Source organism: Amblyomma maculatum, chromosome 11, assembly GCF_055883805.1.
Source record: "Amblyomma maculatum isolate TAMU_Amacu chromosome 11, ASM5588380v1, whole genome shotgun sequence".
Classification (NCBI taxonomy): domain Eukaryota; kingdom Metazoa; phylum Arthropoda; class Arachnida; order Ixodida; family Ixodidae; genus Amblyomma; species Amblyomma maculatum.
The window spans coordinates 32,000,532-32,020,218 of record NC_139354.1 but is presented as its reverse complement, the minus strand read 5'-3'; the positions used below and the strand labels follow the sequence as shown (position 1 = coordinate 32,020,218).

Here is a 19,687-nt window from a genome sequence, read left to right as displayed (position 1 = left end):
TAAGGTCCATGCCAACAAACTTTTTGATGGTATCGCATCTGGAGTGCTTACAGCTTAGACCTATCTCCCTCATCAACGATAAGTGTTCTGACCCCGATAACATTGCTTTCTGCTGCCCAGTCTTTTCCTTTTTTCCTGAAAAGCGATTAATAAATGCACCCAGGTGAATAATACAGAAATTTGCAACCTTGGTTATCAACTTTTTTTTTGTTTATGTGAGTGTGCGTTTGCATGCATAGTGGATTCGTATCTCAAGATTAAACCGCTGATATCACCCTTACGAGCATTTCATTTGTACCAGTCATCATTATTTTTTTTTTTTTTAAACGGAGCCAGAGTCAATTGCAGTTCGAATTCTTTTTCACGCTGCATTTCGTGCTCACGTCTTCCACACACGCAAGTTGTGAACACGCAGACAGTAAGCCACATGCCGTTCAGACCCTGAATACTACAGTAGCAATATGAAGCAGCACATGAAGTTCTACAGTAAGCAAGGTTTTTCTGGAATCCCTCCAGTTTTGGAGAGTGTCAGGAATGCTAGAGAAGAGATATGGTGGCTAGTTTTGCAGAAATGCAACATTTCTGCTGTTGTGCTTCGTGCTCAGCGTGACACTGCAGCAGCTGATGTTACTCGTTTTTACAACTTTCACACAATGTGAAAACTAGCCTTCCCGATGTTCAGCTACTGACAATAAAATATGCATTAATAAAGAAAAACTGCAGTGAAAATTTCAGTTTGAACAAAGTCAAGGAATTGCGACAAATTACATTTTATTTTGGAAGCATCACTAAGGTGAGAGTTCGGAAAACCACTGACAGTATTTAAACTCGGCACAAGAATTCACCTACTTCCGCTTGAAAGACACTCGTGAACTCATTTGTTCCACATGAAAACTATAAGCGGTTGAACAATGCACACACATTTTTTGAACATCTGGGTCAATCTGAATTTGACAATTCAAACTTATAACTGGGTTCTGCTAAAGCCAGATGCATTTCCTTTATGCAGTAAAATCATGCTTTCTTTTTCTGTCTTTTTTTTAATACAGCCTAGTCCACATCTTACGATTATAAAGCTACGCTAATGCCATACCAACCACCATGGTGCTACGTACTGATGCAGTGTACTCTCGTAAGTCAGAACATGTCTGGGCCGCTCTGAAGGTGTTGAACAAAGCGAACATGTTGCACACATGGTCCGTAACAGGAAGACAAAGACGATAACACAGATTATTAAAGAAAAAGAACAGCCGGCACGCCAATAGTAAGTGCTCTGGGTGGCATTGGCTTTTCTCATTAGGCTTAAGGAGTACTAAGGTGTTTTTAGAAACTGGTGCTGAATTGCTTCCGAACTGCTGGAACCCACACGAGAATGCAAATTAACCACCAGTTACTAGTGAGAGCATTAAGATGAAAAAAAGAATGCAAAAACCAGAGCTACAAAACACTTTGTCACGAGTTAACGGTCCTCACCCGGAAGTCTCCTTACACCTTTCGACACACAGCCTACATTAACTTCCTTTCACATTTTTTTTTTTTGTGCATTCGTCGACAGAATATTATGTGGTCCACATCCAAGACGTCCCGGCGTTTTGAGAATTGCAATATCTTAAGATTAAGGTTCTTCAAATATTTAAATCCCGTTCTCGTTAAAATAAGCCAAGATGACAGGTTATCTGTTTAGCTCCATGTTAAAGAAAATTAAACTCTTCTCTGTTTTATTTTATGAGGTGCCAAATAGTTTGGGGTGACTGCTCTTCATTCCAGAAGGAAGGGGCGTTGCATCGTGCACCGTTTACAGCCTTTTCTGGCTTATTTGCACACCGAAATCGGTGCAAATCAAGCCCATGACCATTTGTGTTCCGTGATATTAACGTGCGGCACCGAGGACATAAACTTAAGAAATCACTGTTACTCTGAGAAAAACGCTACATTAAAATTTGTAGAGCAATTAATTATTTTGCATTACAAGTATTGGCATTCAACCTCAGATTTAAAACAAAATCATACGCCCAATTTCAGAGTAACAGGATTCCAGCCGTGTCCACTGGAAGCGTCCCAAAACTGACCAAATAGAGGAGGCTTTCGGCGTTCACAAAATCAAACCCAAGTCGAATATGACGACAGTTGAAAAGCTGACGCAGAAACACGAGTGAACACGACTTTCGCACCTTACCTACGACTTCACTGAACGACGCACAAAATTGGCGCTAAAAATGAATCTGCTGCATTTACGCAATTCATGACCACACATATACACACAAAGAAAGCACTCCAGTGCACACTCAACATTCTGATACAGCATCTAGCAAGAAAGCCAACCATCTCGCCACTTCCTGTTCCCTGCTACAGCGCCTAGGAAAACAACAAGCCCATCCACACATAAGCTTTGCTACGTGTTAGTCACCTTTTTCTGTACACGCGGTCAACACTGGAGAAGTTACCGCGCGACTCTATCCCAACGGCGTCGCGAAAGAATAGAAGTCTAGGCGTACAACATACCATGCAATACATTACACATCAAGCAGCACTGCGTCACTCCACGCCAGGAGGGGTAAAAAAATTAGCAAAAAAAAGAAAAACAAACAATAATGGGAAGACCTGCCAATTGTATCGAAACTGGAACAGACAGAATAAAGGCTAGGCTAATTCAACAGGGGCAACTGCAACCAATTTAGCATGCCATTTATAATGTAAAATACGTCCCAAGGACTGCTTGCGGTCTGTGCCTAGATATTTTGTTCCTATGCATCTCCCACGCAACAGAACAAGAAAGAGCACTAAAATGTAAGGCACGCTTGCTGAATGACAACACACAGCCTGTACTAACGCAGCTTGTAAAGGCAGTTTTGATCCACAATATTCCCTTGGTAAAAGAAAAAAAAACTATAGAAATGATGTTGGTCCAATTTAAGAATCGCACGATCGATTAGGTTGAAAATGTTCACTCGGAACAAATTATGTTTCACAAGCTGACCTCCTCAAACAGACCGCATGATCAATAAGTACATTAAAAATGTTGACTCCGGGTAAATTACTTTTCACAAAAGCTGACCTCCTCAAATGGCTAGGATTACCACGCATGATGTACTTTCAAAAGAAATTGTTACAGTAAGCCCTGCGCTGTAAAACAAAATTTCAACATTTCCCTAAAGTCCCCAACTCAACTATCGACTACGAACTGAACTTTTTCACCCACAAGAAACTGGTTACATCTTTAACAGGTTGTTTTGGAGCAAAAAACAAGACGACACAGTAGAAGAACAGGCAGCAGCTGAGGCCAACCACTGCTAGTTACACACACTTAGATACACGTATCCCGTGTGCCCTAGAGGACAGCAAAGATGCTTGCTGAGGCACGTGTGTCCAAGGGCCCCCGTCTCCAATCCCCAGTTCTCTTAGACGGGCTTTTTCGTAGCCCCCTCCTTCACTATCCTACTCAAACAAGACGAGAAATTACCTTGCCTCTCCATTTCCTTTTCCTCATACATCACAAGCCCTGCTATGAGCCACGATGTTAAACTTCGTTTTTCTCCTCGTCTTTCCTTAGCTTCCATTCATGCTTCAAAATAATCGTGGTTATTCATAAAAATAATACGGGAGTGCTTCAAACAAACAGTTGTTAGTTAATGCCTGTGCTTTGTAACTGTCTTGTCTAGGCTTCATACTCCAAGCAATATACTTTTTCAGGCTTAAACGCAGTGTCACCAAGCAGCCGCAGTTACACCACACTCTACTGGGATAAGTGGCAGGAATGTCGCACAAACACAAAGAGAATACGTTGAGACAGCCACGAATGAGCTTCTGGCTAAGGCAACACAGCAGCCCAAGCGATGCATGCACGTGATGCGGAGACTGATGATGGCTCGAGCATGACCGGGCCCCTCCCCGTGTGGTGTGCGGGCAGCCGGTGACTCACCAGGGGGGCGGCGGTCGCCGGTCCCAGTCAAACGGCGGCTCATCTGGGTACCTGCATTCCCAGGGAGGAGCAAGGACTCTACCGAGACATTCTGGACTACCATCTCAAACACAACCAGCCGGCAGCACGCATCAAAAGCAGCTTGCAGGGCTTACCGTAATACCCTACATACTGTCCACACCAACAAGATCGGCCTTTGCTCTAGCGGTGAAGGCGGAGCTTTGGAAAACAACAGCGACCAATAAATTAAATGTTGTGGTTGGTTGAATATTTCAGAGAGCTAAAGGGAAACTTATTCTAGCAAACCAACTGCGCATTGTTAGTCTCCATAAAAGGATTATTTATTTTCAATTCTTAGCCCGATTTAGAGCTGTCGGTTACATACATATGTAGTTTATATATGCCAAAATATGGCATTTAACATCCTGAAGTAATGGCTGCATCGATACATTTTTGAGCTTCCTTCGTATTGTGCAGCTCCAGATTTTCAAACATTCGGAACACTTCGAGCATTGACTCCAAACTAGAACTGGGCTGTAGAGAAACTTGTAGAAAATTATTCTAGGGACAGCACGCAACATTCCTGCGTTTGAAATAATTGAAAGAACCGAAACTAGACTAACACTGTTCTTGTGAAAAACACTGTGGTGTTTAGCAAAAAAAAAAAGATTGGCAGCTTTCACGATACAGCAAATCACAGGTTTGCGCACAAAATTTCTATAAACTAATGTAACGGAACTGCCTAGTGTAGACCATGGTCCACGAAAAGCCTCCTCTCCAAGGTAAATGTGAACAAGCTTAGACAACTGTGGCCAAAGCTTTAGCATTTTATGTGTTTGGAGAGGGAAACAATAGGATCCATTTTACAGACCTGACCAAATCAGTTCTCTCAAAAGTATAAATCTGCGCACACCGAGACATCAACCCTTACCAATGGTGCACAAAAGTGGTGAAGAAAGTTCTCGAGCTGAATTCAAATACTCAGCATTTTGATTGGAGTAGCCCGAAACAAGCAACCAAATAAAACAGGCTTGCGTTCAAAAGATCGCGCAAGCCCATATTATTGTCAGCACCATAACAATCACCAGAACAATCAGCAAAATAATTATGCAGAACGGAAATCACTGAGGACGCAAAAGATGGCTCACATCTACGATAATGTTTAAGAAAAGCGTGGGCAATATTTCACTCGCTTTTCAACCCAAGCATATCTCACTCCTAACATTTTGCTGCAGCACTGTTCCATCCAACCTCAGTAGCAGCTGTGGACACTTAAGGGATACTTAAGCTCCGCCTTGAAGGGTAGATGCGACAGTGTTAATGGCTACAGCTTGCAAACTCCCCTTCCAAATCCTCGCTCATATACATCTTATGTATGCCTCTTATCTCACACCTACTCATTAGCATGCATCTCACCATAATAGAGTTTTAGTTAACCGTGACCTGCGATCCGTTATCGTGATCCGCCACCGTGCGTTCCACTGGTCATGCCCAGATCCTCTTGACGCCGACAGATGGCGCCACATACTGGATGTCGGCACATAGACCTGCCGCATTGGGACCAATCAGCTTGTGCGCCCCTCGCCCACGCACGGTAGAGGGTCACAGTGTTGGATCGCATATCACGGTAAACTAAATCTCTCTATTATAAGAAAGGCCAGTCGACAAATTTATAAAGTCCCGCTTAACCAAGCCACATTGACGGGCTTGCAAGGCCTAAGGATAGTGTGTCTGACTGGGGATCCAAGGGTCCTGGAACCTTCAATTCCCTCACCCTCCCTTTTCAAAGGAGCAGTCAGGTGACCGCGGCTACTTTTCAAAGTAGTCTTTGAAAAATAGCCTTTAACACTGTCATGGTAATAAGCCACAGACGTCAAGCAAACATTAACGAAATAATACAGGCATCAAAAGTCAATGAAACACACGTTTTGCAAAAAAAGATTTTCTTTGTAGGCCAATTTCTGACCAACCTGTGAGAGGATGTTCTACACTTGAGTTGTGTAGCATTAAAGCACTAGAGATGTATCACATCAGTTGCGCACTAATGCACGAAACCTTAAAATACTTGGCCATAACAGCGCCACACCTCACAACTTGCTCGCTCAGATTTGGCTGCGTACAACTATTTCACAATAGGCGCAAGAGTGACGACAAAAATTTGCAACTATCATGCTCCACAAAATTAGCAGATTTCCCCATAACTTCCAATGTATAAGACGAGTCTGTCTTTGCAAAATTTTTGCTAGTGCGTTCTGTACAACAGTGCGTATTATAACCGTTTTTTTTTATTTTGCTCAGCGTTCCTAGGTGAAATTTACCTTTTAATGGGCAGCGCTAACAACTCCGCACTTATGAAACCTAATGATCAACTCACAGGCCCCTTAGTAATACAAAATGCCAAAAGATGGCGACATACATGCTCCTCACCCGCTCACACTGGCAAGACAAGCCAAGATAAGCCAATTCATTTTTCAAGTTGCCATCTGCAACTTTGGTAGCTGCTGCACATGTTTTTCACTTCGTGTAACTGCACCTGACATATGAACACTATGATGTTCAGAGCAATGATTCTAACAGCGCGAAAGACGGCTCAGCTACACAGCCGCCAAAATTGGCCAACATTTTGACATCGCGTCGAAAGGTGAAGCTTTTGAAAGCTCTCAGTAAGAATAAAGTCTGCTGCTTTGCTTGCGAGTTTCTTTTAGCCGTGAGCGTTGCCTCATTTCTTGTTATTTCGCCTCATATAAGGAGTGTTCTGATTGACACGAAGCATTTTGAGATGGTCACACGAGCATGTATAGTCAATTCTCATAGCCCTAACTAGGTAAATTGAGGTGCATCTTATATACCAAATTTTTCGTTCGAGCTCTTGAAAACTCTATTTTCAACATATCCAGTTGAAACTTATGATGCAAGTGCAGCATAGAATGCTGATTTCAAATATGCATATAGGTATAGAATGTCTCATCTCGAGAAGAAGATAAAATAACTATCCTGATTAGGTTGTTTCTTATGGGGCATTATGGCAATTTCTCATTAAAAAAAGACCTCTTTTAAAAACATGAAGACATTTCAAAAAGTTCACCACATATCCTAAAGCTGCACATTTTTCCTTAATTGTGAGATAATAGCAATTAAACTTCATTTTGGCTAATTAGTGCCACATACTTTTTCATTCGGACTTGGTATTCATTTATTTATTTATAATCTAGAAAAATGACATTACAGGAACTTCCTTTGCTTTAGGATATGCGGTGGACCTTTTGAAATGTGTGTATGTTCCTTAAAGATGTCTTTTATAACGAGAAATTACCATAACGGCTCGCAAGAATTGAATATGTTATTTAGCCCTACCTTTTCTTCCTAATGGCATATTTAAAATCTAAGTGTATATTTGAAATAAGCGTTCCATTCTGCACTTGTATGCTAGGTTCCAACAAGATATATTGACAAATAAAATGTTTTCAAGACCTTCATCCCTCTTTAACATGGTGAGGTGCGTGTTAGACATCGGAAAATACAGTATCCGCAAGGCTAACCCTATCTGCAGGTCAACGCGAACTGATGATCCTCAACAGTGGTGTGGAAAAAGCCACATCTAACAACTGTAGAGTCCTGGGACACACCACAACTGCGCCGAGAGTGTAGTTTAGGAGAATGGCTAGTTAGTGGTAGGGTGATGAAAGTGTAGTTAGTGCAGTTAAAGATGCAGCCTAGACGTAGAAGACGCCATAAAACTTTGTGTAAGTGCATATCAGTGCTAGAGTACCGTCCGTGTTAGGTGAGCCTGCCATGAAGTGTCGACACTGTGACCGAATGCACGACTCTATGTTCAAGCATGATTAAGGCCAAGATGAACAGCTTCCCATCGAATTACAAACGCCGCTGCTCTCTGCCTGTGGGTTTTGTACTTCAGATGGAGTAGGTCAGCCGCAGAAAAGATGGCGGAAGCGACGTCCTTCCAAAACCGGCAGCTCCATCAGCATAAGGCCACCGTGACACACAAGGTGTCCTACACTCGAGCTGTATAGCATTAAAGCACAAGACATTCGAACACTTGGATCATCATGTGGTATTTGCCTACAAGCCTTCAACAACTTAAAATTGGCATTTCTTCTCTCATGCTCTTTTGGTATCATTAAATGCAAAAATTGCCAATACACAGAGTGGATTAAAGCTATGTATCAGTAATAATACTGCGTTTTTTTTAAGTCTTATATAATCTAGACACTTCTTGCTGATCAAACGCATTGTTCAGTAGATTGGTTTAGGTTCGGTTAATAGGGTTCAACATCTCAAAGCAACTCAGGTTATGAGAGACACAGTAGTGGTGGGCTCCAAACATTTTGACCACCTGAGGTTCTTGAACGTGCACTGACATCGCACAGCTAGTACACGGGCGCCTTGCATTTTGCCTCCATCGAAGACTGGCCGCCGCGCCAGGATTGTAGAAAAATACAATAGGATGATCTATGTATACTAATGCCTAACGAATCATTTAAAAGAAAAAGCATGCCAGAATAAATTTGAGTGTCTACACTTGTTCAATGCTTGTGAAAGTAGCAACCATGCAATATTTTTCAATGCTGAAGAGCTGAGTTCTGTCACTCTGTAGCATGCTACAAATCACTTTTTTTTTACCCTGCTCGTAGAGCTGCTCATCAGGCAAGCTAAGTCTCATCATGCAGTGTACCTTTTATTGGTCATCAGTGCCGCTTCCTGCAGTCAACATCAAGGACAGAAATCGTCTACCCCCCGTACAGGAATGGGACAGCCAAGGTAGGTTTTGGAGCAGCTATGAAGCAGAAAATGTGGGTCCTGGAGTCGCTGTGGAACTCTAATACAAACCTTTTAAAACAACCTCGCCCTAAAGGGTATGACAAGGCAGCTTTAACGACTTCCTTCTGTATGACACGATAGCTCTAATGACTCCCTTCTGTATTGACACGACAGCTTTAACGACTCCCTTCTGTATGACACGACAGCTTTAATGACTCCCTTCTATATGACACGACAGCTTTATTGACTCCTTTCTGTGCTCCATCTTGCTGATCCTCAATCACATACACATACTTTGCTACTCATTTAATCACTAATCCCTTAATATGTGCCATGGTTAATGTGAGAGCATCAAAAGCCCCGTTCTCTAGAAAATGCGGTGTCAGCACTGCGATCGAATAATCACTGGCATGTATCTGGAAGGTGTTAGCTGGCAGCTGACATCGCCAGACATTGATTGGTTTTAGGTTTGTGCGGCATCACACATAACACATCCAATTTGTCAGAAGCTGCCAACTCACACTAATTAATTCAGATCAGAGGATGAGAAGAATTGCAACCTCTAGGACCCTTGCATTCTAAGTCAGTCACGCTACCCTTAGACCCCACGGCATGTTATGACTTGGCTGAACAGTTATGTCAGGTGGTCTTTCAAATACTGTGGTAGCCTACTACTGTATGTTAAAGAGCATGTGTGAGAGAACAAACGTATAAATTAAAGGATTACTGGTTAAGCGAGTGGTAAAGCAAATGTACGTAAACGAGGATTTGCAAGTGGCAAAAAACAATGACCCAACATTGGTACATAATTGACAATACATGGGCCATATGTTGGACCGGAAACTACCAACAGAGTACCTATATTGGTCCAATAGTTTGTGCTGACTGGGCTATCACATTGAACTCTTAAAGGCATAGCATCCACGAATTCCTCCTCTCGTATGGTAGTGATGGGTGCGTTCATAACCACTGTTACAGCCTGATGCCAAGCACACATGGTGCCATTCACGACAGCTGCAAGTTTGTAGGACGCAGCGGAACCACTTTGGATGACCGTTAACGCATTGGCATTGTTTTTTATGGAGCTCTGAACGATATCGCATGTGACCTATTTGGCGTGCTGGAAGTCATTCTGTGAAGTATGAGAGTTGATGTCCCAAGCGAAAGATGTTGCGGCGAGAGAGCATTGGTTGGAAATGCCGCAATGTATGGCCATGTTCGTACAGACAAGAAATTTCAGGATTTGAGTAGTCAGACAGGATGATGAATACTTAAGATAGTTAACAGTGCAGTAGGAATCAAACTAGCAAGCACTATTCTTAAATTGATCAAAAATCCATATTTTTCTCAAGAACAAGAGAGGACTCACCATACAGAAAAAAAAAGAATACGGCTCCCCTGACATAGCTAAAAGCAATATTAGCCTATTTGTCGCTCTTGAATGGCACAGAAAATCCCGTGCAACAAATTGACGCCTGCCCCCCCCCCCCCCCCCTCCTTTATGTGCACGACGATCTGTTTGAATAGGTACACATAGCTGTGTTTCCGAAAAAAGTGCGTTATCTAAAACAGATGGTAACTCAGCACTTAGTTTAAAATGCATTATCGAATGTCTGAACAACAAAAGTTGAACTGGATAGTTGGCAAGATTGCTTTGTGGATATCCATGCAGCTCTTACTCAGCCGCTACCAAAGTCTCACCTTCAAACGGAAGTGCAGTGGACTTATTTTATAATGAATGTCACAGGGCCTCGTAGGTTTGATCTTCACACTAACTGATGCACACAAAGTATAGATAACCATGTACATAAGCGCGTATAGGTAATAACTAGCAATCTTTTCAGACATCTCACAAAATGCCTGCAACCAACCTTTCAGTTGCGTGGAGCATGTAGAGAGCATGATGTGCATATTCATATGAAAATCCACCTATCATTCAGCACCGCTTTGCAAGCGGGAAGGAAACCTACAGGTAAAAGCGTGTCTAATTATGTATGCCCTTGCAGCCCAGGAAAAGCTTGCAAATACCTGAGTGCACAAGACAGTCAATGTCCTAACCCAGGCATAATGAGCCATTGGCAGAATATCGGCACTATGTTCACAACACACGGCCCAACATTGGACCGGTACTTAGCCAACATGGGACCAATCTTGGGCTAATTATTTGTGCCACCTGAAAAAGATCTCTGTGTAGCCAGAAAACTGAACAATGGCCCCTTAAATAGTTCTCAAAAAAACAAGTCAAGAAGTCTCACTTAAATCGTACCCGCTGAATGCTGATCCTGCGCTTACAGGAGGTAGACAAAATTTGTTTCACAGACTTACAGCTGCATTACATATGTCTAAATCCCTTTAGCTTCTTTTGGTTTTGGTATGCTTTCTTATAAATACCTGCCAACCTGGCAATATCAGACGGGAGATTTTCATCAGCTGCTTAGCCGATGATACCGAAGGCATTAATGCAGCTGTAGATGACGATGCTGGCAATTACAATGCAGCTGCACGCTCCATGGGATGATTTGCATAAAAACTGTACTTGCATGAGCGTAGCCAATTTTTCGGGAAATATCGGGCAGTATTCGTACAATTGCAAAGTTCAGTCCGATTTTGGAACTAAGGTTATTTTGCACCCATTGTTAAACCCAATTTTCCGTGCACTAAGATGACCAGATGCTGAGTATACGAACATTATCTATGTGTGTTAGCAACATCTGCAAAAGGAGGGAAGATTGGAAAATGTTATGGATGATCAATGAGTTTGAGCGTCAAGCCTAAAGATCTTTTATGCATGACAAAATAGCAGGCAAAAATAAAGGAATCCACCTGATGCGCTTATGTGTTGTTTATTCAGTTCCTGTATATGACAATGCCCACTTACATGTCAACTGTCACACAATATTACAGCTTTCTAGACAGTGAAAAAATAAGAAAAATACAAAAATCAGGACTACCAGCAACAAACCTTGCTTCCCACAATCGCGTTTAATGCAGAAATGACTTGTAAAATCATATGGTGCATTTTACACCCCGTAGCAGTAAACAATATCGTATAAAAATAGAGTACACCACTATGAGTGCAAAAATGATCTCTTCTCATTCCTTACCAAAATAGAGCAAAACACTACAAAGAAAGCAAAACTACTCTCTCCTTACTCCTTTAAGAAAGTATTTTGTCTCCCTCTGGCAGGAGTAAAAATTAATCAGGGCCACTGCATGCACCATGTGCAGTGGTGTTTTGGTGAGGGCAGCATGGGGGCGCTTGCTCACATGTGTGGCGGAGGGGGATGCGGGCGCCTCCACTCCATGGGAGGCGGTGGGCGGGGAGGTCCCCCACCATGCATAGGACCCCCCCAAGGATGTGGTGGCGGGTCCCAGTCTGGATGATCCCAAACACCTGGCGGTGGACCAGGACGACCCCTCATTGCTCCGCGTGGCTCACCCTGCATACCATAATGCAACGCTCAAATCAGTCTGCTGAAGGCAACCACCATCGAGCAAAAGGCGTCACGAGATTACAGTAAACATGAAAAGACGGTTCCTTATGATGCGAGAATTGAGCCCTGCAATACTGAAAAAGCGGGGACTTACATTCTAACCTGGCTTTGAAAAATCGTATAAAGCAAACTGAGGTGCCATCTTGAAACCTTACCTTAGTTGGTGCATCCCAAGACTGGACCACACCGTGGGTTAAAGTGTTACTGCTTTGTTGTGAAGTGCACAATACTTTTTTTTATTATTAAATGGTGCAATTTTTTACTATAGATTTTGTAACTGGATGACGCCACATTGTTTTGCATTTTCTGGATGAAGCAGCAATAACTGCCAATTAAAATTTTTATCAACAAGGAGTATGCCGTAACATACCACAACAGTTTTGGATGCGGAAATGCAAAGAGATGCCACGCTGTACGATACCTGAAAGCAACGTTTTAATGTAGGCTTGCAATAATTCTATGTTTCAGTTATTTAAAGTGTCAAATTATTCGCTAGCCCACTATGTTTCCAATGCATTTTAAAGTTTCTTCATTTGTACTGCCGTTCCAGTTAATTCAAACTTTTTGTCTCATTCTAATGCTCCCAGCTCGCACAAGAACGGTGGCCAAGGCCAGATATGTCAGGTGCCGGTCTCTCAATCTTATGGCAATAACGCTTGTGTCACCTTCATTTTTCGTGTTCCATCTACGTGCAGCTGCTGCGAATTCAAACATTTTTGCCCCATTCGGTAAGCTTCGAACGCTCACAAAATTCTGAATATCAGTTTTTCGAATATGAACCGGAATCAAATAACAAACACACTCGATTCACATTTAAAATTTCCAATATTTGCACACGAGGAAACAGATGAAAAATTGAAAAATAAATAGCCCAGAAAACTTCGACCAACATCTGCCGGTAAAATTACCGACTTATAAGCTGCATTGTCGTTTGTAGTGTTGGTTACTGTTTGGTATGTCACCTTAGATTTTACTCTTGCATATCCATTATTTCAATTTTGCCACCCCTCCTGTGTAATAACTCTGCAGTGAGGGCCTTGAGGGGTTTCTCGTTGTCAGTAAACAGAATGATAACAGATCAAGGAGGCCGTACAAGCTCGTTCGCTTCTGCGTACATTTGTGCTGCCCTCATGCAGGTTAAATAAAGAATAAACAGTAATCAATTTCTTCTCTCCAACTGTTCCGTTACTTATGGGCTATGGCTGACCAGTGAAATCGGATACAATTGAGATGAACTAATTGTAACAGTAACCTTTACTTGTTTTCTGTAACAAACAAGACTGCCAAATTCCTTGGTCTATTTTATGTGTCTTTCATTGATACAGCAATCTGAGATAAGGTGCCCACAAGCACAAACGTCAGTCACTCACCCGCATGGGGGGGAATCCCCTGGGTGGGCGCCGCGAAGGTGGGCCGCCCCGCGGTGGGCCCATCCAATGGGGTGGCGGTGGACCGCCTCGTGGAGGCCCCGGTGGCCACGGCTCACTGTCCTCAAAACCATCCCACTGCTCATCAGGAAAAGGACCCTGCCAAAGAAAGAAAGAGGTGGTAAGCATGCCACACGCAAAGCACAAAATGCAGGGAAGATGAGGGTATCACAGGACGTTCCCCATCCGCCACTACAGTGAATGGTGTCGCTGGCAAACACACCCAAGAAGAGGTTCCACGCAACGCATATATATCTATGAAAGTACCACTAGCATTAGTCAATGCTATTAGGGACCTTAGTTCTAGTCCCTCACATACAGTTTAGCTGTGCACTAAAATCACGAAAAAGACAATTTGGACAATTGTTCCAACCACACTGTCCAATTAGCACACATCACGTCTCAAATTAGTCCGATAAGTTAAGTGTCGCCGGTGTATTGTCATACCATGATAATGCTCAGCAATTCGGATTTTGGAGGCCCTATTTCCTCTTAACTTCCCCCCCCCCCCCCCCCCCACCTTCTCATTAATATCGCAAAGCTAGAACTCCTACCTACTACTACTACTACTTACCTACTACTTATATTAATCAGAGAAGTGAAGCACTGCTAGAGAAGGAAAGGCCATGCTTACCGAAAAGAGTGCCTCCAATAGTGAATGCATTTATGAGCTAAGAAGGAAAAACAAAGGTCTGTCCACACAGCAGCAACGGAAGGTGTTGCATACAGCTGTTTGCTGGCGTAAATTAAAACTCGGTAAACCTAATTAACGGCCGTCCGTAAATCTGGCAATCAAGTATACGCTAAATAAAGCAAGCAAGATGCAGCAAAGAACATAAAGAGTCCGCAGAATGCAAATGCCACATACCAAACAGTTCTGTTTGAGGCTGTAAAGGACAACTGCATGACTCATTCTTAGATAAGTAAAATATTTTATTTTAAAAATTAAGAAAACATACAGCAAAGAGAGGTGGGAAAAAAAGATAGGATGGTATTGAAAATATGGAAACAAATGCAGATAGCCACAATATGCGCCAAAACAAAAAGAATGCTCAAACTTGACAGGAAATTAATTTTTTTTTTTCACACATGGTTAGAGTGGCTGATGTTTGTTTTGCTGAAATAAAAAAAAAAAAGTTGCGTGAGAATCCTCATCATAAATTGATTTCTTTTTTTTCAGAAGCTAATTCCAACAATGAACTACACACAGTTCACCACAAGGATTTGGGCAGAAGCAATGCAGAGAAAATTGGCCCAAAAGGCAACTTAGAGAAGGCGGCTAATCAAAACAAATCTGCACAACATTGGCCCTAGTTTAAAGCACTCGGCTAATCAAAACAAATCTGCACAACATTGGCCCTAGTTTAAAGCACTCACCTTGCCAGATGTAACTAACATTGTAAGGCACGTGAAATTAATTTCTTATTTTTGTTAGCAGATGCCATCTTACAAATTACCCTTCCCCTTCTTAACAAACTGCCTTTCGCATGTTCATTACTTCATATGTTTCATACAGTAGCAACTGCTAACTTGAAGCCAGAAGTTTAGCAAGATCATAGTGATAAAACCAGACTTAATGACCCACTGAATGACCAGAAACAAAAACAGCCCACTTTTGCAAAATCCCAGCTACAGAACACCTAGCTTTGGTCGAATTGAAGAACCAGAAGAAAATATAACCTCTACTACACAAAATTGCATTTCTTTGTAGAAAATTAACGCAAACATAAACGTACCATAACTTGAAACTTTGTTACAACCAAAGCATGACTAACTACTGCTTGTTACTCCTAATGACTGCATTGTCAAGTAAGACCTAAGCATGCACTTAGTTCAATGACTAAACCTGCATAGATACGCGACGAGAGAAAATTCAACAGTGAGAAAATTGGCAGTTGCACCCACAACTTATATGCCACAATTTCTCTGACGTAAATTGGAGCACAAACTCGGAGAGAACTCGCAGCCTCTTTAACGCGATAGCGTTAAGGAGTTAGAAATAGCAGAAAAGCACACAGAAATTTCGTACCCACAATGCCCACACTGAATGTGGCGTCGGGCGTGGAATGAGAGTGATTAACACGAAGCCTGTAATGAGGGTTAAAGGCAGCCACATGTCTCAAGTTGTTTAACTTTGTAAAGTAACGGATTTCAATTCAAGAGAAGTCTGTATTTTAGGCCGGATTCAAACCGACAACCTTTGGTTTGCGAGCCAGACCCGCTACCAACTAGGCCACGCAACGCAGCTTATTAACAGCTTATTAAAAACAAGCGGGTGTTTATGCGTGTGCCATGTGGTCTTCTCACGACATTATGCTAATGAGTATGGGTGTATGTGCCACACTGCAGGCCGTTGTTGCATCGTAATTAATTAATCATAACTTGTTGCTTGAGTGCTTTCCTATGAAGTGCACAGCGGACACAAAACAGTGTTTCGTGCGGCAAGCTTCAAGGCTTCGTTAAAGCCATTTCCTTTTATAGGCGTCTAACAAAGCAAATAAGTTACCTATTGGTTTTTCTCCTAGTTGGCCCTTAGAAAAAGACTGGAAAAGCCAAAAAAATGAAATATGCGTAACATATCCAGTGGTAAATGCCTCAGGTAAAAAATGTATGCTTACAAAGCTTTTTTTTCTGGTTGCAGATCCCAGTCGGCAGTGCCGTTATTCATTTCAAAACGGGCAATCACAGTTTTTTTTTTGCCATATAGAAGCACAAGTTTGGATCAAGTGAAAAAAAAAAAAAAAAAAAAAAAGAACTCTCAAATAGTTTTTCGCAGCAATAAACCCATTTTGTTGCGGATGGACAAATATCGGCATAGCCAGAAAGACACAAAATTAATGCTTACCAAGAATTAGAATTTGATAACATTGTCCTCCGTGGCTCCCAAGTTAACTAAATGTTTGTGCTAAAAAGCAGTATACATGGTAAACAACTATGCTATTGAATGCAGAACTGCAAATTTTGACCAAAAAAAGAGAAAGAAAACTATTGCAAATGCCCTTGCATTTAGTATACCACCTCTAAATTGAACCAATTGAGCATAAACGCTTGTTAAGGGTAAACAAGCATTAAATCATTTTAAGCCTGTTTAAAATGACAGATTGCTTTCCCTCTTACTGGCCAAATATAGCACGCAGTTGAAACCAATTCTTTGTATTTAACAAGCACGCATTTTAGAGCAAAGTTTTATTTTTTAAATGTTGTCACTCCTTTTTGTTAACATTTTAGACATTACAAATGTTTCATTGGGGTCGTCTGCTGTTACTGTCACCACTATGGTTTTCATGCGGTGCCTCAAAAGGCGTCAGCATGCACGAAGTTCGGCTTTTACCTTATCCTTGCCTTGTGCATACGGATTTTGTAAACAAAAACATGAACTGAGGAGCGGTCAAGTTGTATTCAAGCTAACAAGTGCAGCATGCAAATATTTCTGTGTCTGATTTCATAAACTTATTTATGCAAGCAATATGCGGCTAAAGCCGATAACTGTTTGAAAATCAACTGCAGAGTTGCGTTTACGGTCCATCTTCCTCTCTTAAAAGGGGACATGGCTCTTTGCGGGCTGAAGATCGGTCAAAAAAATTACAATTCCATCTCTCCATTTCCGTGGTCTTGAGATGTTTCAGCAACTCTGCGGGCACCTTGCTTTTCATCTCCAGCGAAAAGCGGCTGGCGCGGCCATGATTCGATTACGTTTTTTTGGGCACGACAGTCGAGCGACCTAACAACTGCACCACCACGGAGGGGCATTCCGTTAAACAGTAAACAAAAACAACTATTGAAATTTGGCTATATATTAAAGGAGCCACAAGGCATCGAAATTCTTGAGCTGGTAATCTTGTCTGATGCTTACTTTTCTTTTTGTGTAACCCAGAAATGCCTTAACAAGGGACTACTTTCTGTGCGTGAGTAGTGGTTACTGTAGACTCGAGTTGTACCCAACTACATTTACGAATTTTAGTAGAGAAATATGTCCTTATAACGTTCCAATGTCACGGATATGAGCGCTTGGCCTTCTAAATTGAGGCCAAATCACGCCAAGCTTTGATCACCGGCAGTTCCGAGAAATGCACGCCCCATCAGCATCATTTCCGCGTTCGAAAGATCGCAATTTAGGATATTCCCATACTTCGGTTGGCGACCACGAGCAAGCCCTTGAAGTGGCAGAGGAGTCAACAGACCACGTCGGTACTGGAGTGTCCGGCTATCTCCTTGTCTGGCCGTACGGTGTCGCTGCCTGCGGCGCTTGGTTTTAGGCTTGGCAGCAGAGAGGCAGCCTCAGTGGACGCGGTCGAGGCTACGAAGAGACGTTTGGAGTTTTGGTGGCTGCGATCAGCAGTGAGATACACTTCAGGGTGATCCTTTCGCAATTGCAGCGACTAGTTTCCTTTTTGTTCTTTTTCTTGGACGTGCCTCTAGCTTTTTGGAGCTAAACCAGCGACCCGTTGCTCCATCGGAAAACAAAGGGAAAAAATTAAGCGAAAAGCGCTGCGGCTCCGAAAGCCTGCGACCAAAATGACCACTTCTGGTTGGATGCCAGCCTCAAGTGCCTGAGACCTGGCGCCATTTCGAAGAGGTCGATCGGTTAGGCCTAGCCATTTTACGGCGTTCCTCGCCACGACCACGGCATAGAAAGGTGTCACGCTGCCCAAGGGGCGCCACAAAAACAGTACTAGAAAGTGCCCTCTAGGCGTCTGCATCTGAATGTATACAATCGGTACGGACCCACAGCTTTTATTTGAATTATGCCATGGATTGCAATGAATTTAAGGTAATAAAAATTCTTCTACGGTTGTCACGACATGAAAAAGGCAAGAAATAACTAAACGTCAGGCATTACACAACGTGCTGAAATCGGAGGCAAAGTCTCAGAGTGCTGCCAGTCGATAGCCAGGCAAGTGTCGTACGAAGCGGAGCTCTCAAAAGCTTCCCATGCGACTAAGCCGAGGCACGTGTACAGTAGAGCCCGCTTATAAGGAACCTGAGCGTCACGCGGAATTCGTTTATTGTATCCAGAAGTTAGTGATATGTGGGCCGCTCACAAAACAAATCGACATCAATGAAAAACATTTATTCAGAAAAAAAGTCGGTGATCTTTGTCTGCCTCTTAAGGGGGGACGCGACCTTTGAAAACCGAAAAATCGCGGAACAGTTGATTTTCGGAAGATTATATATTCCGGTAGTATGTCCTATACACGAGTTTAAAAATGGGTGAAGGGTGCTGCCATATTGGGGAGCTGGGCTGCTATCGTAACACAGGAAAGTTTTGATGACTTCCCCCTTAACAGCCCAGTCAAACCAGTTTCTCCATAGGTTGTAAAATGGTCTATAAACTACCCTTTCTGTAATTCTCAATGCCCAACTCTCCGTAGAAATACTCGAAATTGATTATATAACAAGCGGTGGCTGCCGCGGAGCAGCAAGCAAGCGCTGAAAATTCTCAAACTTCGCGCGCGCGCCATTCCTCTCCCGCCAAACTGAGCGCCGCCGTCTATGCTTTGTTTTGTTTGTGAATTCTTGCGCTTTCTTCTGCCACCCTCGGCGGCGGCGACAGCGGCGCGGTCGAGGCGTGGCTTGCTTCCGATTAAAAGCCTCGCGACGGCTTTCGAGTTTGCGTTTGAATTCAAGGCTGCGACTGGGCAAAGCGCGCACTCCGCGAGAATGCGGGGAATTGAGCGACTGCTATTGGATGCTGCGCCCGCTGACGCGTCGATCTCCGCCGGCTACCTCCCCGTGTCGTCTGCTCCGGCTCTTTGCTGTCGTTGTTGGCTGTCTTTGTACTTCGTTAATCTCATGCGTTCTGTTCCTCTGAACGGTTTTGAGCAACGTGTTAAACGTTGCGTGGTCGCTCAGATGCCTCGAGATGCGACACGCGGTCAGTGCAGGCTTGGATAGGTTCTTTTTTACTTCTTTTTCGTTTCGGCGCTTTATTTGCAATGTCGCCGCTCTTCCACGTTTCTACCGATGCCGCGAAAGATAACCCGGGAAGTCGCTTGCCGCGTTTGGGCCACTCCTCGTTCCTCCAGCGAAATGCCGCGCGAGATAAACCGGGAAGCAGCTTGCTGTGT

The 19,687-nt window shown here is 42.9% G+C and overlaps 1 protein-coding gene across 1 annotated transcript in view; it reads right to left on the bottom strand.

The window, feature by feature from the left end:
* LOC146173410 (uncharacterized) overlaps positions 1-19,687 on the bottom strand; it is a 57,503-nt gene that overhangs the window by 15,367 nt on the left and 22,449 nt on the right. The window contains exons 6-8 of the mRNA XM_084584992.1: positions 13,563-13,718; positions 11,966-12,138; positions 3,920-3,970 (exon numbers count right to left, since the gene is read on the bottom strand). Of these exons, the coding sequence (XP_084441118.1) occupies positions 3,920-3,970; positions 11,966-12,138; positions 13,563-13,718 (380 nt within the window). The remainder of the gene's footprint in view (positions 1-3,919; positions 3,971-11,965; positions 12,139-13,562; positions 13,719-19,687) is intronic.